The 25,049-nt window shown below is 39.2% G+C and overlaps 1 protein-coding gene across 6 annotated transcripts in view; it reads right to left on the reverse strand.

Annotated features, from left to right (window-relative positions):
- LOC129718521 (uncharacterized) overlaps positions 1-25,049 on the reverse strand; it is a 740,981-nt gene that overhangs the window by 35,727 nt on the left and 680,205 nt on the right. For 3 of the 6 annotated variants that reach the window (XM_055669371.1, XM_055669370.1, XM_055669369.1), the window contains exon 7: positions 4,621-5,319. The exons of 1 other annotated variant lie outside the window; for it this stretch is intronic. In XM_055669371.1, the coding sequence (XP_055525346.1) occupies positions 4,621-5,319 (699 nt within the window). Of the gene's footprint in view, positions 1-4,620; positions 5,320-14,472; positions 15,299-25,049 lie in introns of all 6 variants that reach the window. 2 more of the 6 variants (XM_055669373.1, XM_055669372.1) reach the window with 1 other exon arrangement.

Raw genomic sequence — 25,049 nt, forward strand, 5'->3', positions numbered from 1 at the left:
TACATTTTTGAGTAATGCCCTTTTGAAGGTCGTAAAGTACAAAAAAGTGATATTAAAACGACGAAATACTCAATGTAAAGCACGTTTTTCAACCACAATTTTATGAAACAACCTACAAAATAGTTTCTACACATTCCAAGTATTATATTTCAAGACATTAACAATTGGTGGAAAGATTTTTTTGAAAATCCCACAGTGCAGAGTGGTCTGAATTCGAAAAATCGTAATCGTTCTAGATTTGACTATGAAAAATTGATTTTAGGTACTCAATGTCTTCAGCAAAATTGTTTCATAGAGCAAGGCCTTACTTTTGGCGTTTTTGGTTTTTCGATCAATCTACCTAATAGTTAGATAAAAAAATATTTTTTCTAATTTTCAATATACCGGATTGCTTCCTTCAGCAAAGTTGTGGAAATTAAAAAAAAAAAAAAGGGGTGAATACTGCGATGTCCTATCTGTACGTTGAACACGACAAAATAGAGTTTTTTGTGGAACACCCCTCCTTAAAATCAGTTTTTTGTCTATAATTTCGTCTGTAGTGGTCAAAACAATGCAACTTGTTCTAAGAATTTATGCATTCAACTAAGTTTTCCTCAAGACTTTGTGGAATTTATTGTTTTGACAATAACAGAAAAAATTATAGAAAAAAACTGATTTTAAGGGGGGGTGTTTCACAAAAAACTCTATTTTGTCGTGTTAAAAGTACAGATAGGACATAGCAGTATTTAACAATTGTTTTTCTTTTAATATTTTCCACAACTTTGCTGAAGGAAGCAATCCGGTATATTGAAAATTAGAAAAAATATTTTTTTTATCTAACTGTTAGGTAGATTGATCGAAAAACCAAAAACCGCCAAATATGAGGCCTTGCTCTATGAAACAATTTTGCTGAAGACATTGAGTACATAAAATCGATTTTTCATAGTCCAATCTATAACGATCACGATTTTTCGAAATTAGACCACTGTGCACTGTGGGATTTTCAAAAAAAATCTTTCCACCAATTGTAAATGTCTTGGAATATAATACTTGGAATGCGTAGAAACTATTTTGGAAGTTGTTTCATAAAATTCTGGCTGAAAAACGTGCTTTACATTGAGTATTTCGTCGTTTTAATATCACTTTTTTGTACTTTACGACCTTCAAAAGGGCATTACTCAAAAATGTACCGTACGATGATTTTGAAATTTTGACCAGAGATTCTGGACGTCATAACGAATCGAATGGCGTACTCAGATTCTTTGGTGCATTTTTTTTATAATAACGGTCTGTGGGAGCACCGTGGGAAGTAAACTTACAACTAACTTAATTGCTAACTTATTGGCTATAAAGAGAGCTTATCGTAGCAATTGAAGATTGCAACGATTTTTGTCGAAAATTGTTAATAACTCTATTTGACACAGCTTCTAATGTTTCAACACCAGTAAGTCTATGTGATTCGAGTGTACCAAACCAAGGAGGACGCTTCAAAATCACTTTAAGAATTTTATTCTGAGGTGTTTTCTTCCTTGTTAAACAACAACTTGACCAGATCGGTACAGCATAAAGCATTGCTGGTCTAAAAATTTGTTTGTAAATCAAAAGTTTATTCTTTAAACAAAGTTTGGAATTTCGATTAATGAGAGGATATAAACATCTCGTATATTTGATGCACTTGGCTTGTATACTCTCACTACTCTCGTGACATGTGACAACGAAGTGAACCGCGAGGTTAAGAGACGGATTGCGGCAGCGAATAGGGCTTATTACGGATTGCGTAGCCAGCTTAGGTCCCGTGGCTTACAGATTCGTACGGAATTTGAGCTCTATGGGACTCTGATTCCCCGGTGGCGCTCTATGGACATGAATCGTGAACGTGGAAGGAGGCCGATCAATACTTAGTGGCAAACTAGAAAATGGAGTGTGGCACAGGCGTATGAATAACGAGCTGTAAAGAGTATACAAATATGCTGATATTGTCAAGCCTATGAAACACGACAGGTTACAGTGGGCTGGCCACGTAGCACAGATGGTGGATAAGCGACCGACAAAGATAATATTTAGTAGAGAACTGGATAAAGGCCGATGACTTCGAGGCAAATCTCGCACGGGCTGGATGTGTGTTGTTGACGGGGATGCCAGAGCAGCGGGTGTAAGGAAAGACTGGAGAGGAGCAGCCCAAGACCGAGTTGTGTGGAGGCATATTCTGGATTCGGCATAGGATCGCAACGATCTGTCGCCATAAAAGTGAAGGTGAAGTAAGTTAGCACAGTTTGAGAAGCTTTGAACAGAGAGCGTTTCTATGCCAAATGACCTACGGTCGAATATCGGCCATTATGGATTGGAAAGAAACTTTACACATGTATTTGACTTAGCAAACAGAGTATTTTTCGCGGGTGAGGGTATTTTTTAAACTCAAGACTTATTTGCTAAAAGGGTCTATGTATTTTGGCCGAAGTCGAAGTTTGAAGTCTTCTTGTATTTTATCAAAGAAAAATATGTCTGGCAACATTTGTGTCGCCAATTCTTTAGACAAAACGTTTAGGGCGTAATTAAATTATGGGAAACGCTAGAAATAGCTAATCGATGGAACAATACACAGAGTTGCAGACAAGCTAAACAGTTTATCTCTCCAAACCCTGCTATAACCAAGAGGCTTTTCGGTTTTAAACGTGGTGAGCTACGTCCCTACACGGGAGTTATTACCGGATACTGTCTTGCTCTTTTCCACCTGAAGAACATCGGAATTGTCTGTTGTGATAACTGTCGCTTCTGCAACCTTGCAGTTGAAACGTCCGCTCCCCTGCTTTGTCATTGTGAAGCTCTTGCATTTGCAAGGTACTACTCCTTCGGACGTTACCTTTTAACTCCATATCAGGTATGGAACTATAATCCCAAAAAGGTCGTTAGTCTATTTGACTATGTGATACCAAATTGGGGCACAGCATTACTACCAACTAATCCTATTCCATCAATGGTACGGGTACCTCGTAATCTGTGCATTACAATCAGGGCCTGCCACAAAAGAAAATCAATATGACGGTCGCAGTGGCTCTCTTAGTCCCAATGCCCTTCAGGCATACAAAATCTAAGGCCGTTACAAACTTCATTTTGTCATCCCTGTTTCAGAAATGTTGAAAATCGGAAGGGAAGGTTTAAAATAAAATAAAGCTGTTTTGTTGTTTTTCGACAGTGTATATGCTCAATTTAGCAACAAACAAATTCAGTGACAGTAAGATTGTCGTCAAAAAGTAAGCCAAATGATGTAATAATAATATGCGTTATTATTCCACATTCATTTGCATGTAAGTTACGAGCGTCCTAGCTTGCATACAAACTTTTATTAAAGACATTCTTTTTTTTTCGTTGTCACCAGGACTATCGAAGTTTACTACTTAACTTGTTCAGCGGTGAAACTCACCGAGGAATGATTTATGAAAACTAATCATTGTTAAATCGACACTTTATATGGTATTGTTGAATAGATCATATGAATATGTTGTCTAGACCAGATTTAAATTGTCGAGTGAAAACCATCTTCTTAAGTTTTTAGGCTGCCGCTTAAAATGGTAGCAACTATTATGACTACCAGTTTAATTTAGTCATAGAATTGTGTCGAACAATAATCCTACATGCATAGGGATATCATCCGTCCTGATTTAGCAGGACATGTCCTGATTTGGTGATTCTATTCGAGCGTCCTGATTTATTTTCTATATTCTACCATTTGTCCTGATTTTCGTGAAATAGTCAATTTCCTAGCGTATCTCTTACGATACGCTCTCAGCGAAGTGACGAGAGAAATCATTTAGGTTTTGAAATCGTCAAACATCAAGTAATTGTGAAATGACGAGACAGACCCGCGTTTTAACAAAATACGTCCCGCGAAACTCTCAAATGTCCCGCGGTTTCAAAAAAATTGAACCTCCCGATGTCATATTTTCCACTGCGACAGTGTGCCTCTCTAACAATCATACTACTCATTCATCTGACTTTTCAAATCTATAACTATTAGTATACATGACAATTGCGGGGCTAACGCTGTGATTCTATACTAACAGTCTCTTCCAGGTTGGGTTTCGAAGCTTTGACAACCTGCTTGTTAGGTCAACCTCGTGGCAAGCTAGGAGGTCTTAGGCTTAGATCAAATTTGTGCCGAAAAAGAATGTCCTCATTTCTACCTTCGACCAGATGGTATCCCTATAACATGCATCATCTATATATATACACCTCTGCTTGCTATTTTATATGTCAAATGTTTGACGATAATCGTTGAATGAATAGCAACCAATCAATCATTTAAACGAATGTATCAATCTAGTGTTTATCCGAACGAATAGATTTAATGACACTATTTCACTCGACCGTCAGGTTCGCAGTCATCTATCAAAATCGTGAGACGATAACCGAGTCAAAAACTACCTACAGGCAGCGGCGAGCGTAATTTATGTAATCATTGCCGATGCAATTTGAGGAAACGATAAGTTAGTTTTTCCCTTATAACGAATTAGTCAAAGCCGAAAGCTGAAACTCAATGAAATCAATCAATTAAGGCAAACACTAATAAGTAATTTATCGTTAGATAGAAGCAACAAAGAAACTTTCGTAAAAGAGAACAAATGTAAATAAACTGAAACATACCATGCAAATGAATATTTATTTGCGTTAGTCTATCCAACTGCGCATGGGCCATTTTGTGCTGCTTTTTGGTAATTTTGTGCCGCCAGTAGGGATGATTCTGAAAATTTGAACCTGCGGTGCGCTCACCCACCAATTTGTTGGTGCTCGCGAGTACATCGATGGTAGTTCCGACACCGTTGATAAAATTATGATTTCCATTATTGTTGTTATTCGTTTCGATGAGGCTTCCGATTCGGTGGGTCGCAGTTTTGGGGCTGCTAGAGTTGACCTCGTCATCTGCGGAGCTAGTTGATAGATGGCGAGTTTTCTTGATAATTTTCGGAGGGATTTGTCGTTTGCTCGGGGGCACTGTTGGCTGCGATCCTGGTGGATGCTGCTGGTGGGGCAACAGATATTCCATTTTTTTCGCCGGAACCGAGCTTAGATTTGGGGAGCTGGCACTGGTCATTCGGCTCAAGTTGCGGGAACGTTCATCCTCGTGACTTATCTCCGCTGGCACGGACAGCGCGGATGGAGTTGCAGAAGAGAGCGTGGATTCTATCGTGGCAACGTCTAGTGTGCTGCTGGCGTAGTGTGAATTCGTCGGGCTGGAAAAATCATTTTCTTCGTCTCGTTTGCCAGCAGGTGGACAGATAGCACTGCAGTCCGGGAGACCAACGTTCGATAGCGATCGGGTTACCACATCCGGTAAACTGATTTCTAAAGTGCAGAGACAAATGAAAAGTAATGGAAAAAAAAACTAAAATATAAATAAAATAGAACTGAAATTAATTAAAAAAAAAACAGATAAAATGAAGAGGTCACTAATTGAGTTTGAGGCACTCACGGTACCGTCACTAGAAGAAATTTGTTATATAGGAACTTTGTCTGATGGGGAAAAAATTGAACAAATCATTCGTTCCGTCAGGGTTTGATATAATGTAATGCAACGGGACTTGAATTTCGACCGTGACCGTGAACGAGAGGAGAAAAATCGCTTTCGTTACAAGGTTACGGGTGTTGTGTGTTCCCGTCTCTACTCAACTTTCTGAACTGGGTTAATTCCTAGTTAGATGTTGGAGGATAGACAAATGAGTGTGTGTGTCTTCGTTTGGTGCCAGCAGTTTCAAAAAACAGCTAGGGTTGATAGTAAAATTTTACAAAATATGTCTGATAGTCCGGTTTCAAAATTACTCTTAGTAGAAGTCAAATGTGAAAATTGCAAACAAGCTTTTGTATTAATAATTTCGCGATCGCTTTTCAGAATATGCTAACCCTATTAAAAATGTTGATAAGCAGGATGGTCGACTTACACGCTTGCACTTCTACGCTCATATAACTCCGAAAAAATAGGTGACATTTCACGACACGGAATAATTGGTGTATGGTTGCTGCCGCGTGAAACTGGCGATCAGCTGCGAGACGAGTTAAGGCTTGATTGATTGATAGTAATTTGTTTCGACCAGCGGAAGCTTTAGTACTTTGAGATTTACATTCAAAGTGTTGGATACATTTTCAATGAGTTTTGCTGATATAATGCATGTAAATGGTGGCTTCGGAAGAGGTTCATTTTTTATTGCTTTCCATTAGAATCTTTAAAAAACAATATACACTAGGAAAAAAAGTCATGTGCATCGTTCCTTATGAACTGGAACTTTTTATGGTATATTGTATTGTTCGTTCATTTCTTGTAACTTTTTCAAAGATGTTCACGGAGGATACTCCTGCATCAATTGAAACATTTACGTTTCATCATAAGCGCAGAACAATGAAATTCATTTGACTTCCATAAATAAATTACACTGTTGAAGAAGTTGGTTATGAAAATTCCGCAACCGCATAACTAGCTATAGCTGTTGGCAGTTATTGAAAAAAAGGTAGAAAGTGTCGTTACACTGACTCCTGCTCCTGCCATTCTCTTTTGCGTTGAATAAATTGCTTTAAGCGACCGACCTCGATGATGCTTTAGTTCTCAACTTTTAATCAGATTAAAGATAAGATAAAATGAAATACATCTACTTTGAGTATTTCAATTTGAAACAATGAGTTTTCACAATGAATGCAAGACCTGAGGAAAAATAATATCCTCGATGTGCTCTTGGTGTGTACTTTCTTTACTTTTCCTGAACTATCCTTTAACTTGAACTGCTGGGGGCTAAAAATAGCAGACACTTAGCTGAGTGACGAGGACAAAAGAGTTCCCTGCACTGCTGGCAACCCTACCGTAAATGGAAGAAATGTCTGTAATGTTAAACGTTCGTTTCAGGCAAGAATAGGTATCGGATTTCAATTCTTTGTTTCGTAACTCAACTGCACATGAAAACAACAGCGGGCACGTTTTAATTAATGTGCTCAGCGTAAAACACTATAAGTAATATCACGCGCCCTAGGAACTCACTAGAGTCCTTTGACTGCTCCCCACCCCAGTGTACGCTTGAAGTGTTACCGGTGATGCTATTCTTAGACCGACTCGGAAACGTCAACGAGTGTCCTCCATGCTTTGGATCGGTGCGCGATGGAGACGAAAAGGATGCACTCTACTTGCCCTGGCTCAGTACCACGAGACACCATGAACGGCGTTCGGTCACGTGGTCCGGATATACCGAGAAAAATCGTAACAACTTTCCTGCAACTCTTTCTTCCGTTGTTGTTTTTACGTGAGCGCTCCTTGAACAAAATTCATCGTTGCTAGTTTTCTTCGTTGCCGCTGTTTTTGACTGTGTTCGGCTGCACTAGGCACAACGGCAGCTAGCGCATTCGAGGACAAAGAAATATAGTTGGAAATAGAATTTTTCTATAAATTTAAAGAACGAGTTCGAAATGGAAGTGGAAAAATCTGGTTTGTTTGTATGGCCATTCGGCGTTGTTTTTTGACTGTAATAGCGGATGGACGCCAATTGGGTGGAGAGACCAACGAAGCCGTTTACAATGTAATTAATGGAGCGGAACAAGGTTCTAAGCATAGAATTCCCAGGCAATACGATTATTTTCGTTCATGAGTTTGTATCGGTGTAGGTTGAAGTTTATTAGCTTGATTTTTTGTCCCAAGAAATTTGCAGTATCATTAAAAATTTGTGAGTAGGTAACCGAATACATTCTTGTTTCTTTCGAACAGTATTGCGTCACAAGAACGAGCCACATAGAATTTTTTTCTACAGCGATGTTAATGTAACAGAGAAAATATGCTTGTAGCGATTGAAACGCCGAATGATAATTTTATTTCCTTTTACAACTTATAGCGCTCAGAATAATGTGACAGATAAAGCTAAGATGTTGTGAGCTAAGATGTATCGACAAGTATTTGTTTCTATCAGACATCAGTTTCTAACATACATATTTTTTAACAAAATTGGGTAATATAAAAATAAATTTTGATTCGATAACATAACATCCAAACCGACACCCGACGACTCCACTTAGGATCATAATTAACGACCCTTTGTGTTAAAGTCTTTAACTTCCTCACGCGATGAAAGTCCCTAGAAAATCTCCTGGTAATGGCTAGGATTTATGATTTGAATGTGAGTGGTTCATGACACCTCACAACCTTCGACACCTGTGTCGTAGGGATTCGAACTCAGGTCACCAGTGTGGTTAGCAGATACTTTACAAACAAATTATCATTAATAACTCATTTTCTACGCTAATTCCCATAGGTTATTCAAATATAAATTTTTAGCAAGAATCAATGTATCATTTGCAATTTCGATCTGAAGAAAACTTATCAATTTTACAATAACACGGTATACCGTTTGTAGATTGCGTCAACCTATTACAGTGTAACCTTAAATCAATCAAAAAATCCAATTTCCACCAATCGATAAAACCTTTTACCGGTTCTTCCGTCATTTTAATTCCCGCACTATCACAGTCGACATGTATATCCGCGCTTTGGCCCATCCCGACCACTAACTAAAGCATTTCGTTTTTTTTTCTGGCAGCGAAACACTCAGCACCAATCGTGATTTCCATGCCCAGGGATCGAAGGACCTTATGTCCTCTTACCTGCGGGTGGGCTGCTGCGAACTGGAGGAGAGCATGAAGGTTGAAATTGAATTAAAATTTATTTCACTTTTCGCTTCCAACAACCATAATTTGCGCTCGCGGCTTGACAAACAGGACTTACGGGAAACCTTTCGTCAGTCCTAGAGGACTGCGACATTTGCAGTTATTTAATGTGATTACTTTTTCGCCTTCACTGGAAATGTATAGCAATGCATGATTTCAGACCAGAAGCGAGCAGAAGGCAGGGGTCATGTAAAACATCCTCTGGCAAACAAGCTCTGCGCCCGAGTAAATAATACTGAAATGTGTCGATACGGTACGATTCTCAAGTGACCGTTGGTGTTTTCGACGATGACAACAATGCCTATGACAGATGATTGAAATGTTGACTAAACGATGTTGAGATTTATTATGTCTTTAATATGTCAGTCGTCCGAGCCAAAAATTTTTCTGTTTCGCTGCTACAAAAGAGCTTTTGATGGATTGTAAAGTGTTTCAAAGTGACGCTCACTGGATTGGCTTACTGGATGATACTACAGGTTGGAAACAAAGCAGTTCCACGGGATATAGGTAAATATTGGGAATTTTTATATTTACGTCGTTTTGATTTGACTGAAACTTTGTATTTGCTTCGACTATTTCGAAAATGTTTGAATCAATTTACCCCAAGCGTTATTATTCTAAAGGCCGTATGTGTTGAATTGGATAATTTTTTTGAAAAATGGTATTTCAAAAACGTGAATCTTCTTTATAATGTTAGTTACAGACGAGACGTAAAAAATTAATTTCTGGACTTGTAAATATATCCACTGAAAAATAAATCACAATTCTTTTCAACCGAATTTCCATAAACTGGCATTTTTTATTTGTTATTATTATAATCATGTTAAATTTTTGTCATTAATAAATTTAAAAAAACTAGTAACGATATAGTAAACAAACATTTTTAAATTTCTCTGAAGAACAATTTTTTATACTTTTGTGAAATCGTAAACGGGTTTCGTTACATAACGGGTGACAACTAAAAACTTCCAATTTTTTTGAAGCTCTTTTACTCCACAACAAACACGATCAGAGAGAAAAAGGAGTATATATTAGGATGGGGAATCGTTATATGGAAAAAATGAAACTCGATAGCAGAATGCCAGAACCAAGTTTTTTTTTGTTTTATTTGGGGCCCCAAACCATCCTAAATTTATCGGAAGTCGATTGGTTTTGTCTCCGCTTGGCGCATTGCATTTCAAATTTATATGGAAATTTGTATGGAAAAACCAGCTTTTTTGCATTTTCCATTCTAAAGAGCTCAAAATGGCCCAAACCATAGATTTCATAACTTCAAATGGAAGGTTTTTTGATGCCTAACAACTTGGCCGAAGACACTAAAGAGCTAGGGTGTCACAAAAAATGCAAGAGCTGTTCAAAGTTAAGTATGTCGAAATTTATGTTGCGAATCATTTTTTCTGCCAACACTGCCAGTGTACTGGCGTCAGTCAGATTTCCATCAGAAGTAACCTCTGGAACACGTTGTAGATTCTACCTACGTCTAGAATATTGACCTAAATTTGATTGCTTGGTCAAGCTGAGTGTATAAACTCGTTACGACGGGTTATTTCTGATGGGAATTCTACTGACGCCGATACATTGGTAATGTTGGCAGAAAACAAAATTTTTTGCATTCAAATCGACATACTCAACTTTGAACAACTGTAGCTCTTCTTAGGGACATCGTAGCTCTTCAGTGCCTTCTGCAAAGTTGTTAGGCATCTAAAATACTATACTTTAACATAATGTAGTGCATTTTCAGATCATTATTGAGCTCTCTAGGAAGGTAAATGCAAAAAAGTAGGTTTTCCCATATAAATCATACAAATCATACAAATTTGAAATGCAATGCGCCAAGCGGAGACAAAACCGGTAAGTTTGGGGTTGTTTGGGGCCCCAAAAGGAACCGAAAAAACTTGGTTCTGGAAAATCGATCACTTTTCCCCACCCTAGTATATATATGAAAGCTTTCTCTCTCTAATTTATGCCAGTGTTTTGTTTCGTTCATGCATGCCCAGTTCTGTTCAAAATGACGTCGAAACAAGGAGTATTCCGCTAGCGCATTGTACAGCTCGCTCTGAACTGCACAAAATTTTTGGCAAAAAGTTCACGGTAAACCATTTTGAAAGCGAAAATCATCCGATTTCGACTGCGTATAATAGTAACCTTCATGAGAAAAAAATTAGTTTTTCTTTAAGTTACAGCAGTAAAAAAATCAAAATTTTGAGTTGTCACCCGTTAAACTATACATTTTGACTGTAGTCGTTTTCGAGTTTTTTAAAGGAAAATATGTGCCCTTTTGATTTACATATGTAGGTACATTTTTGAATGCATAATTTGCGGATGAAAAGTAAAGCAAATACGTCGTACACAAATTACGTAACGCATTAGAGGAGAAGGGGGTTGAGTATGCGTTACTTATCGTTAAAATGGGGTGGAAAGTGGTGTACTTGGTACAGTTGCGTAACTAATTTACAAAAAAAAAGAAAAAAAATGTAATTTACTTTTTGCCTAGCAAATAACTTTATTTGAAGATAATTAAAAAAGAACAAGCTCAAGTTTAAGAAGAGAGAGTTTTTGTGCTACGTAATTTGGGTACGATGCCTAGTTGAAGCTTTTCGACAGACTCTTCAATTTTAGGATTTTTTATGGTCGGTATTCCAATCTATTAAGTGAGTTAGTATACGAAAAACATGTTGAATTCTAAAATTAAACTTCTATATACTGTTCTGCCTTTCTTCCAATAGCCGTCCAATGTTTATAGGAAGCCACAGAAACTGGCATAACGATGCATAAAACCGCAGTATTTACTAAGGATTTTTTTCAGTTATATTTTTTTAAGTCTAGAAATCAATTTTCTACAACTTGGTTTACCAAAATGTTACTCACCAAAACATATACGTTCTTTAAAAAAATAACGCTTGATTCAGAATGGTCTAAATATCTGTGGAAAGTTCATGCGTTCTCTAGTCCGAAACTAATCGAGCAAATTGAAACAAATTTGGCATGTCGAGGTTTTTTGGGAACAAGACATATTTCTATAGTGATTCAACCAAGGGATTGGTATGGTAGCCTTCAAGCATAACGTACATCTATTTATGTACCGTTCATCACAAAACTTCCTTTTATGCCGTCACAATTTGCTTCTATATGTTTTGGGGCACAATTATTGTACAAGATATCACTTAGAATATCACATTACATACAAAAATCTTGAGAAATTGCTCAAAATTATCCAATATGCTGTCAATAACTGCAGTCAACATTTGGTCGGTTTGCCCGAATCAACATAAGATAAGGGTAAACTGACCATTTTTCGGATGCCAGTGCCAGTGATGTTGGTAACGCGTCAAATGTGTGGTAGCTGACAGCGCTGCCATCCTCCTGGATTCAACACCCCTCCCTTCTCTGAAAGGGAGGGCTCCCATGCAAACGAGAACACGAATTTCTGCATAACTCAAGAATCAATACTGGAAATAATTGGATAGTGTTGAGCTTAGAGTACAAGTAACGTTTCTATGATGCTTTGAAACCTCACTCTCGATTCTTAGAGTAAGGTTTCCATACAAAAGAAACACATATTTCAACCCTTTTTTTCCGAAAAATAGTTTAAAATGATCGGGATGATGTACGAAGCAAAAAATCGATCCCAGACACCATTTTGACGTGGACCTACGTCTTTTTTACTATACTGGGGTACATTCTGTGAAAACTGAAATGAACATGTAACATTTTTGGTTGATGAACATTTTTTTTCAATTTTTGTTTGTGTATTCAAAAAATGAGCGGGATGAAGTTGCCAGGTCAGCTTGTTTTTTATGAATATAGGTTAGACTTAAAATTTGTTGCAGTATAAATAAACGCAAATGCATTTTAAACAATAGGTTCAAAACTATTATTTAAATTTATTGGACTGATAATATTTTTTGTCTTAAGACTTACATTTCAAGTTGTAAAGTAGGCAATGGTCATTTTTCGCATCCTCGAAAAAATCACATAGGGGTGAACAGGGTAAGACCGCCCTGCGGGTTAAGACCGCCCACCGTAGTTCTACTACCAAGTTATAAAATAATTGAAAAATTTCTTTAACTTGTCTATTACAGTATAATAACATAACATTTTGCACGTTTTTCTGTTTTGATAGTGCACGAACGGTCGCAGAAATAATCAAAAACAACCTTTCAGCTGGCAACCAGTCAATGCGCTATTGTTTTGCGGCAACGGGACTTAAGGTTTTTCAGTCTAAAAATCTATTGTTTTGTTCGTGAATATACGTTTAATCGCTTGCCTGAATCTATCTTCTTTCGGAAATATCGAAGGCCGTGAGTAATCTTGTAATTTTGACTACTTTTTCGGTCAAATATGAAAATGTTCCACTGGGGGTAAAGCCGCCCACTATACAAGGGGTAAAACCGCCACGAATCCAACTGCTGGTTGTTTTACTTCAAGACCCAAATGCCTCGACACTACAAAGGGAATATTTACAGGATCAGTAAAGCAACTTCAAGCCACATAAGACATCGATGTTAATCGACCATTTTCGATTTGGTTTAAGCTTTTCTAGTAATATATTTTAACAAGACTTATTTTTGAAAAAAGAAAACCTGTGTGAAAATGGTGTTAATGAACCAAAATAATTTCAGAGCCAGGACGGTGTGTTTGATATGTATGACGTCTCCGGTAGAATTGAAAATAGTAGTTTTTTACTTTCGAAAAAAGTACACACTCTAAAAAAATTTAAAGAAAAAATATAGAAATAGAATTAAAAGTATATTTTTTCAAATTTTTTTGAAAAAACATGTTTTTGCCTGTAAAATCTACAAAAGGTAAGCTAAAATTTTATGGTTGTTGGATCATGGAGTAATAGAAATATAATTAGCTCAATTTTTGTGAAGAATTTTTTTTTGACGGTTTATTTGGTGTATAGAGTCGTTTGTAATTTTGTTCTTAAAAAAAAAAAACAGAAAATTGAAAATATAAATAAAAGAAATAATTATTATTAGTATTTTTCTATACATAATAAGTCTTCAAAAGAATCATACAGATAGGTTTAATGAGTTTTAAAGATAGGTATATTATGAATTCAATATCTTGAAAAACCCCAATTCTGAAAAATCTATTAATTTTGAAAACCAAAAAAGTTACCTAAACATTGATTTGAACTTGAATAATCAGAAAACAAAATAAGTTAAAACTTAGAAAAAAAATTTTTTTTCAGATTTTTCACAGTGTATATTTTATTTAAAAAGAAAAAAAATACCACCTACAACTTTGTCAGACACACTATACCGATAGAATCAACCGTTTCGGCCCTAAAAATATTGTTTATCCTCAAAAAATGGTGGGCGATCTTACCCCGCTGGTGGGCGGGCTTACCCTGCATGAAAAAGATCTGCACATTTTCAATGAATTTTTAAAATTTAAAAAAAAGCTGGAAAATAAACAAAAATATTTCAGTTCTTATTTTTTAAATGCGGGTATTGAATAGAAGAACCTCTTAGCGAAGAAAAAATGAAATTGCAGCCGCAACTTTTTTTTCTATAAACAGAACTGCTTAAGGGGGCGGTCTTACCCCGCTTACCCCTACATTACCTTCTTTACATTTTTTAAATATTTATTAAAAATTTATAGTGATTCAACTAAAGCCCGTCGGAAGGCGGGCTTGGGCACTAGAGGGTTAAGTATCAAACACTCCAGTGTAAAAAATCAACTAAAACCATTGCACTCTTTTTCTATCACCACATACACAAGTGTCGATGATAATCATCAATTGGCAGGCAGTCATTTACATCTTATTTAGAATGTACAAAAAAAATTGCTCCTTACTACTGCTACTGCTGTTAGCCCAAACGGAACTCTTCCGGATGGTTGCCGTTCTCGTAACCGTCAGCTTTTCGGTGCTGGAATCTTCCTTTTTTGTCAATGCGGTGCATTCCGGTGGCCTACATTGCAAGCTAGCTTTACGCACCGTCAGTCTGCCGGGTTGCTGAACTTCCGTTGTGGGTTCGAATCGCCCACCGATTATAGCGGCATACCGAGGTTCACTGGTCATTCGCAGGGATTGCGTTCTTTGAACATTGTGTCTGGAAGAGCCTTCTAGTAAGACGGCAGCTGCCTTCGGTGGCATTTGATCCGGTATTTTGAAGGTAACATTGTCTCTCGCTACTACAAAGGTTTGCTTTTTGGTTTGATGACTAGATTCTGAGGACGATGATTGCAGCAATTTAAATTCGGCGTAAGTTTCTCGGAGTTTTTGCAGTTTTGTTTTCAGATTCGCTTTAGCCGCCACAGCTGCCGCCGTGGTCAATGTGTGAGACTGATGCACTGATGGTACTTGATTGTGGTGATGCCGTGACTCCCTTGCTGGAGGCGATAGTTGACTGTATTTTGCGGCTATTGTGGGGTGTTTCAGGCGTGTTTTCAGGCTCCGTAGGGAGGTGAAGGACGACCGCATCGAGTGACTGCGACGAAATGGTTGTTGCTGATGCTGGTCGGTGTCATTATCGCCACAAATTTGCGGTGATTCGGTAACATCGGTAGGATGCACCTTGCTGGTGGTCGACGGAGCACGCGGTAACGGGCTTGCCGCTAAAATGCTTTCAAACCGTTGATAATCCATGGCTTTTTGAAATTGTTGACGGGTTACTAAATGCTGTTGGCGGGAGAAAAAAGGTGATTCAAATGCTGGATTTAGGAAAGTATTATTGGCAGAGAGTGAAACAGAGAGAGTGAGAGAGTGACCAAACTGTTCGAATTTTCGACATGTGGGTTTGTGAATAGTCGCTATTCGAGGTAGGACGAACCCTTTACTATACGATTCGCTTTTCATTCTTCGTAGGAAAATAACACACGTAACTCGACAACTAATCTGCTTAAACGATTTGGAGGTTCTGAACGTACAATTTTCTGGTTGCTGCCTTTTTCGCTCAGAGGTATAAACCGCTTTGTGCAAATCGAAAACTTTTGGAATATATATATTTGCAGGCACAGAATGTTCACGTTGGATGTGACAATAATGTTACAATCAAAGCTAGTTACGTGGTGTTATATGGCAAATAATTTAGAAGCGGTGATTGCAAGGTCGAATAAAAATACGATCAAACAGGTGCTATTTGTATCAATTAGGGTTGCCTTTACAAGGTTTTTTGACGACATGCCTTTTCTATGCACATGCGTTCATGCGTAACTGTAGTTTTAATATCTGTTAACTAATTTTCACGATTCACGAGCGCATTGTATATTTAACAATAATAATTGTTTGTTACAGTGCTCAGAGCTCAAAATGAAGATTTTTAAATTTCGAAATATAGAACTCGACTGTCGTTTTGAAAACTTTCAAAAGTTGATTCAGTAATCAAACCGCTACTTGAAAATGTAATAGTTCAGAAAATTCGTGACTTTGGTTTTAAGCAGGTGAATGCTACCCGATGTTAGTGAATGTTCCTCGTTAAAACATGTTCAACCACTTTTGATTTGGACAGGTGTGGTGAATAATTTTTGGAAATTCTAACGAGCAACATGCTCTTTGAAACGACCCCCCAACGACGTTTTACATCGCGGTTGTAACATGCAATTTTATAAACTTGTTCAATACACAACAGCTGTTCAATACACCAATTAGGTCTTTTTTCAATTTTTTTTTTGCTAGAGAATCAGAGCTCTGCGTCCATTTAATTAATTTGTCGTGGCATGTTCTGATTTGCTTTTTTACGTGTCAAGCTCACCTGTTACTTCTTGATGAAGTGATCACTTGATAGCTGTTCGTCACAAACATGATTTAATCTCATTCACCTTTTCAAATGTCAAATCTTGGATAACGTAATGCTATCGACTGCATCGAAATGATAGCACAACTGTGCATCACAATAACAGCTCAACGTATAAACCAATTAAACTACCAAGCATGTAGTAGCATGCATAAAGTAATTTTCGTTTTGCTATGAGTTAATATTATTGCATACGTGGTTTACCTAGATAGCATGGTTTTCCATCATCTGTCGTCGTGGAATGCGCAGTGCAGAAATAATACTAAAAAAAACAGCGGCGTCAGTGCTCGGTCGGTATAGGAGAGGATTGTACAAAACGCACCAGTCAAGCATTTACGCGATTTACAGCGCTTCAAATCATTTCAAAGCGACATTGAACGTGTAGTATGGTTGTAGGATCTATTTATTGTATGGTATATGACGAAGTTTATAATGAAATACTCGATTTCAATGTCTTTTTTGGTAAAAATTACCATTGCCGCCAAACAAGCCCGTGACCAAAACGCACCACAACAAAGGTCAGTATGCTTCATAGCAGTATGCTAATATGCCACTAGCAGAAATCAGCACGCGAAGTGAGAAGCGCTTGATGTCTCGAAAGTAAAATCAAAAATAATGGAACACGCTCTAAGTTGTCAAGCAATCTCCTGCAAGCTCTTCGTAGTGCATTCTGCCCCAATTTTAATGTTGATTTTTTTTAGGTAAAAGTTGACGAACGTTGGTGAAATAATTTGAACTACTCATAGCATTATAAACTCCAAAAGTGTAAAGGTTAGGGGAACCATAGTTTTTTGTATAATCTACAAGTCAGTTAATCATAAAAGCTTAAATAAAATTCATAAATAATTACATGTTGGACAGAGCCACAGCCAATTGCACAGTTTTTTGAGTATTTTAGCCATTATGGCACACTTTTTTATATGAGAACTGTAGAGAAGCTGGGTTTTTATGAGAAAAGCGCAGAATTTCGTCATATAAAGCCATATGTATAAGTATTTTGGGGAATTAATAGGATGGGCCATCTTACCCAACTGGTGCGTCTTGTACGGTTCTCCCCTACAGATTCATATCAACCTGTGCTTAGAGGGTCGAAATCTAACGCTTGTGGTCTCTGGAAGTGAACGATTTCCAGCAGAAGCGTAGGTAACCACCGTATGTTACTGATGGTAAATGCTAACGTGCAAGCGCAGCGAGAATAATTGAATACTGTGTAGGTTGTGTTTTGCAACTGCTCTATGCGTAGCGAGTAAAATTGATTTTCAAAATAGTAAATCTAAACGGCATCGTTAGCAATGAACATTGAATTGTGGGCAAGTTAAATTTGCAAGCTACAAAATAGGCCCGACATCAACATCGGTAGTCCCAAATTTTATGTTATAGGGAGAGTAGCTCAATAAAACGGTAATTTGTTGTTCAATCCCATCAAGACTCGAAGTTGAATGACGAAAAAAGTAAGCACAAACTGACGATTGATGGAGACGCTCGATTACTATTAACATTGAAACTAACTTTTCGGAGAGCGAAGCTAATGCTAGGAAAAGAAACGATAAAATAAAGCAGGTCTCAATTTTATCAATTAACTCGAAAAACATTAACTTTTCTAGGCCAAAAATAAAATTGAATGTGAAGGTGGTTTTTGTTTTTGTTTGGTGTTGAATAGCTGGTCTCAAAAAGCTTCTGGTGCTTACTTGGAAATGAAGTTTAGACAAAGACAAACAAGACTTGAATAGGTGTTCATATTACCACTCCTGTTTATTTCGTCCACAATTCCCCTAAGCTAAGTTGCAGTCTGAAAATTATTTTCATAATTTCCTGGTATGTAGATCGTTCCGTTGCAAGGCAGGCTAAGCCAAGCAAATGGTAAACAGTCGTTTTAATATCCCGCATAAATAAATACCGTTGTTGGCAGGGACATTTTAACAAATGAATGAATACTAACGTTGATACTATCGTGCTAAACGGAATGACGGATCTTCGTATTGCTGAAGTGACTGAATTATTGATAAACAGTGATGATGATTGCTAATTAGGGAATAGTTAATGTGAATGATGATTGCTTTTTCGGAAATATTTAATATGAATTGCACTATGTTTGCTCATTATGAAATGAGAGCAGTCACGCGATAAATAGGTACGTTTAGAATTTTTGTTCACGCGTGGGGGCTGGTAGAATCACGTACAAAATTTGTAGCAGGCATTTGAGATCTTTATAAACTGCATTTCAGTTGGAAATGTTGGTTATGGGGAACTGCTCATAAGAGGAAGTTCACACAATGAACTATTTTTTATCTCAATTGTAAATGAGTAGATAAGAATAAATCTACAGTTTTTATAATTATTGTAAGACTTCGTAATCTCACTCTATTGTAGTACTTTTTCTGTGTTTCTTTACAATTACCATGGCTGTGGCACTGTTGCCTATTTTTACTGACTTACATTTGTTCGCTGTGATTCATTTCATTTCGAGTACTCAGAATCAAGTTAGAGATAACTTTCTAGATGTTGAGTCCAGTACAGGTTGGAATCGACTCCATACAGTTTTTTTACTATATAAAGTCGAATCCTGTATTTAATCGAATCAGAAGATTTTTTTGTTTATTTTGCATACATGTTTTGTTGTTTCTGAATTATTAGGAAAACCTCTTCTTTCGTATAAATCATCAAAATTTTCCCTATGGGTTATAGCGCTTTGACAGACAGCTCCTCTTCCAAACGTTACGTATTGTGTGGCCGTTCCCTTGCTACTTTTAAGCTGTAGATAAGTCATATTTGATTTCGTTTTGTTGGCTTCTAATGTTGAGTTGATAACCTGCAAGCAGTGTCAAACATAGCTCCGGCCCTCACAAGTGCCTATCTCACACCTCCACGAGTCATATGATTACACTAGACTGCCGGTTGAAACGAACACAACTGGTTGGCGTTGCCTGGGCAATGTTGTCATCTGACAGCAAGATGGTGCGGCTCAAAACAGCATCTGATCTTCATGTCAGAAGCGGCTGATCAATACCCTTGTGTCAGCGTGGGACTCTAAACAGAGTTGACAATATGTTACAACAAACAATGTAAGAGATAATACGGATCTGAACAATCGACGTGGACCTAGGCAACGAAATAAGAACTACGATTGGAGACTTCGGACATGGAACTGCAAATAGCTCTGCTTTCCAGGACACGACGGGATGATCTACGACGACACATCCACGCTACTTCGAAGTCGTATCGCTGCAGGAACTTTGTTGGACAGGATAGAAGGCATGGAAAAATAGGCACCGGGCGGCTACTTTCTACCAGAGTTGTGGCACCACCAGCGAGCTGAGAACCGGCTTCATAGTACTGGGCAAGATGCGCACACACGTGATGAAGTGGCAGCCGATCAACGCAAGAATGTGCAAGTTGAGGATAAAGGTCCGGTTCTTCAACTACAGCATTATGAACGTGCACTGCCCACATGAAGGAAGACCCGACGATGAGAAAGAAGCGTTCTACGCGCCGTTGGAGCAGGTCTGCGATAGCTGCCCGCGACGGGACGTGAAAGTCGTTATTAGGGGCATGAATGCTAAGGTAGGACGGGAGGCTATGTACAGACCGGTAATTGGGTTAGATCGCCTGCACGCCGTGTCTCATGAAAACGGCTATCGGTGCGTAAACTTTGCGGGCTCCCGTGGTATGGTAGTCCGAGCTACCTTCTTTCCCCGCAATGATGTCCACAAATCCACCTGGAGATCACCCGACCAACAGACAGAGAATCAAATCGACGTTCTAATCGATGGTAGGTTCTTCTCCGACATCATTGACGTTCGCATCGACCGCAGTGCGAATATAGATTCGGACCACTACCTAGTAGCTGTGTGCAGGCGCTTAAAACTCTCGACGGTGTATAACACCCACCGAAGTCGGACGCCGCGACAAAATATAGAGCAACTGCAGGACGCCAGGGTTGCACAGGAATACGCGCAGTAGCTGGAGACAGCGTTACCCACAGAAGAGCAGCTTGGCACAGCTACTCCTGAAGACGGCTGGAGGAGCATCCGATCCGCCATAGGTAGCACTGTTGCAGGGCTACTAGGAATAAGGGCTCATAAAAAAATACTGGTTTGACGGCGAATGCAAACAGTTTGTCGAGGAGAAGAACGCAGCATGGGTGAGAATGCTGCAACATTGTACGAGAGCGAACGTGGAATGATACCGAAAGGCACGGAACAACCAAAACTCAGTCCTCTGAAGGATGAAGCGCCAGCAAGAGTACCGAGATCGCGTAGCGTAGCTAACGACACTAGGAAGTTCTACGAGAAGCTGAACAGCTCCAGTAAAGGATTCCAGCCCTTGATTTCCTGGAGGTGTAGGAGGAGATTGGTCAACTGAAAAACAATAAAGCTGCAGGAGTGGACCAAACTCCCAGCGGGCTGTTGAAATACGGTGGAGAAACACTGGCTAGAGCCGTGCACTGGGTCATTGTCTAGATTTGGGAGAAAGAACGAGTACCGAGTACAAGAAGATATTGTGAGCAGCGTCGCCAGAACTATTTCGTGAAAATCCGTAGATTCTACGGATTTCTACGGATTTCCCCTGATTTCCCCTCTTTTCTACGGATTTCCCATATAAATGTTTTTCCGTAGAAGTGAACAAATCCGTAGATCTACGGATAAATCCGTAGATCTGGCAAGCCTGCAGTCCCATCAACAAAAAAGGCGACAAGCTAGAGTGCTGCAATTATCGGGCGATCACTCTGCTGAACACCGCCATCAAGGTTCTCTTCCAAAAACTTTACCGTCGACTATCACCATTCGCGAGGTAGTTCGTGGGGCACTACCAGGCGGGATTCATGGGTACCCGCGCCACCATGAACCAGATTTTCGCGGTTCGGTAGGTTATGCAGAAATACCGCGAATGCAACGTGCCCACACATAATCTATTCATCGATTTCAAATCGATGAAGACCAGGTATGGCAAATTATGCACGACTACGGGTTCCCGGACAAATTATCGCGGTTGGTCAAAGTGATGATGGGTCGAGTGTTGTGTGTAGTTCAAGTATCGAGGGCACTCTGGAGCTCCTTCGAAACTCAAGAGATTTAAGGCAACGTGATGGTCTCTCGTGCCTACTGTTTAACATTGCCCTAGAAGGTGTTATCAGAAAAGCGGGGAATAACATGAGTGGCACGATATTCCAAAAGTCGGTTCAACTATTTGGCTTCGCCGACGATATCGACATTGTAGCTCGGACCTTTGTGAAGATAGCGGATACGTACATCGGACTAAAGGCCGAGGCCAGACGGATTGGACTGGGCATCAATGCATCGTAGACGAAGTACATGAAAGGAAGGGGTTCACGAGAAAACAGTCCTAACCTTCCACCTCGAATTCAAGTTAGCGGTGATGAAATCGAGGTGGTCAACGAGTTTATGTACTTGAGCTCACTGGTAACTGCCAACAACGAGAAGAGAGAACAGAGAAATTCATCGGCGCGTTATGGCAGGAAATCGTGCATGCTTTGGTCTCCGGAGGACGTTTCGATTCCATCTACAAGACGCTGATCAGACCGGTAGTCCTCTACGGGCATGAGACATGGACCATGCTTGTGGAGGACCAACGCGCCCTTGTGGTCAGGAGCGGCTTGGGGAGTCATCTACCGTCTACACCGCTTAGATTGGCAGGTTGCGGTGGACTGGGTATGTCGTAAGGATGTCGGACGACAGCCCGGTAAAGACGGCTCTTAAAACCAATCCGTCAGGGACGAGACGGAGGTGCACAGCGGGCAAGGTAGATCGATCAGGTGGAAGACGACCTGCGGTCCCTACGCAGACTGCAGAGCTCGCGAACTGCAGCCATGGACCGAGTGGAATGGAGACGAGTCTTACGTACAGTAAAGGCAACACCACGGTTTGGGACTGTTCGATAAGGTAAGTATAAGTCATATTTGAAATTGAAAAAAAAAAAAATGTTCCTCCTATACAGGGTGTTCAATGAGTTCGAATACATCTTTTCATCGTTGTGTAGGTGCGCACTCATTTGTTGTTTGTTTACTGCGCATGATGAAGGAGTGCTGGTGTCGTACGTAGTAAAGTTGTTTCCGAGAGGTGAGCGACCTGGGGACATGCTCCGGGTGTTGAAATCACATGAAGTGATCAACACCGGAAGACGAGCTCGGCCAGGGACCGTGCGAGATTCGGGTGGCCGCGTTTAGCGAGAACGCCAACAGCCATTAATATGATAAGGACGCGAGTTCGTTGAAATATAAACCGCCCAATACGGAAGAATGCTGCCGAACTGTCGATCGGGCCTGTCCACATCATTATGAAGGAGAAACGCAAGGTTCACAGGGTAACAGAGGCTACAACGATGAAGAAGCTGGACAGAGCCAAACGGATACTTTCGTGGCACGCAGGTCAGGAGTTCGTGTTATATAGGCCAGCATTCCTTCATTCCACATAAACATCCAGCGGTTCCTGAGAGCCGCATCGGTGATGGTTTGGGGGCCTTATCCCAATGGGGGAAGCTCCCAATGGTGTTTATTGAGAAAGACGTGAAAACCAACACCGCGTATTATAAGACCGAGGTTCTGAAAAAGGTCGCGGTTCCGGCACTTCAAAAAACCAACCTCTATGGCGAATATCGTTTAAGCGTGGGGTCGGGAGAATTTGACTGATTTATTCGAGCACTATGGACCAATTAAAGAAGTTCAGTTCTAAGATCTGGGACGAAATACCGGTGGACCATATGCGTGTCGCGTGCGATTCTTTTGGGAAATTTCTCAAGCTCATCATACAAAACGAAGGTTGGGTGCTCTCAGCTAATTTGTTGTGAAGGTTCTCAAAAAACATTGCCTCAATGAAAATTGACTCAGAAAAGAATATCTTGATTATTCATTTTTTATACACATTTTTAAGGCGTATTCGAACTTATTGAACACCCTGTATATAATTGTGTTAAAAATTGTATATAATCGAGTGTTTATATAATCAAATCTATATAATCGAGTTCGACCTTTATTGTAGTTTCAGCTAGGGTGAATCGGTAACACTAGAGAATACTTGAGCTGACTCTAACATTCAAGATAGTAACGCAAAACACTGAAGTTACGTGACTCTACGCCAACTTGCGGACATGGCTCACACACAACCTGTGTAAATTATCTGTAAGGTAAACTAATTTTCGTTACTCTATCACCTTTGATTTGGGTGAAACTGCACACTATTCTGGCAGAAAACACTGAGTTTTTTCACAGACTGAAGGATTTTTAACAAAAATTGTCAATTGAATTCAATTTTATTTGAGGTTAATTTTCAAAGAAAAACGCGCTTCATGGAAACAAAAGCTCAAAAAAATTTCCTTAAATAGGTTTCTATATTCAGGACGAACTGAGCAAGCCATAAAAACCAAAACGGCGAAACAAACCGGACTCCGGAGTGGGAAACGAAAGCTATCATCAGTGGAGATCTCTGCTTCATTTAATTAACTAATAAATTATCGGACCGGACGTAAGGACCATGACGTCACCGAAAGCACAATTGTAGATAAAAAAATGTGCAAGACAAATAATAAGAGCCGGTTCTGTAGAATTATTCCATTACCAAACGTCAGAGAGCGGGAAACCCGTACCGTCTTGGTGGCATCAGCGGCGGAAACGGTGATTGATGTAAACGGGGCTTTCCGACCTAGGAAAGAATAAATGAAAAAAGGATGGGCGCTAAAAAACTTTTACTCGAAGACTAACAAGCATTGTTCGTTCAAATGGGTTAAATGAATTGCACAGCGGGAGAGCGCGCTAGTATTTGTCCGGTATCCAAAATGAGAAATTATTATGCAAATATGATACAGAATTGGGGCGCCATACGGTAGAACTAGCGTTGAACAACATGTAACGAAACTAGCGAAAATACCTTTATCCTCGAGCAAAACAAAGTTACATTCTAATTAGTCATTAGCAGCTTGCTAATCACGAAAATACACATCCCACTGGAACGACTTCGATGGAGTAAATTTTTCCAACACCGCACCAAGGGCTGTGGAAGCACCGCTACTGAAGAGCAAAAACCCGGAATCCTTTAACATCAGATTCTAATCACAGGAAAACAAGCACTAACCATTTATGGTAAACGATACTCCCGAAGGCTGGAAATGTTATTTTGGGTGCAATGTGAGGATAATCACCAAAAGTTTGTTGTTCGTTCCAGAAAATTTCCCACGCTGTGTTTGGAAAATTAGAACGAGCTTTAGAAAGCACGAAGTTTAAAGCGTTCACGAAATAGCAAAAATTACTGCTTCCCCTAGCGTTCGGTGGCGCGTGGGAACAGTTTTTACCGTGTTTTACGAGCATTTTGGCCACCTGCGAAACGCTATAAAAATCCAGGTCACAGAGACCTTTCCGACAAAGCGTATTGGTGTTGTAAAAAAACAGTGTCCTCTTTGTAATTACGTTGGTTACACTTAAATGTTTTATCGAGAAGTACAAACCTGCAATTTTTGTGTAGTGAAAAAATTAAAAAAACCCGAAACAAAAAATTGACAAAAAAATGATTTAGAAATAATTTGTTTTGGAAAGGGATTTCTTTATTACTGATATCACCAGTCATTTGAATATTATTTCACACTCAAAACAAAAACAGTTGTTTATGGCCACGAAGTTGAGAAACCTAT

Source organism: Wyeomyia smithii, chromosome 1 (assembly GCF_029784165.1).
Source record: "Wyeomyia smithii strain HCP4-BCI-WySm-NY-G18 chromosome 1, ASM2978416v1, whole genome shotgun sequence".
In the NCBI taxonomy this organism is placed as follows: domain Eukaryota; kingdom Metazoa; phylum Arthropoda; class Insecta; order Diptera; family Culicidae; genus Wyeomyia; species Wyeomyia smithii.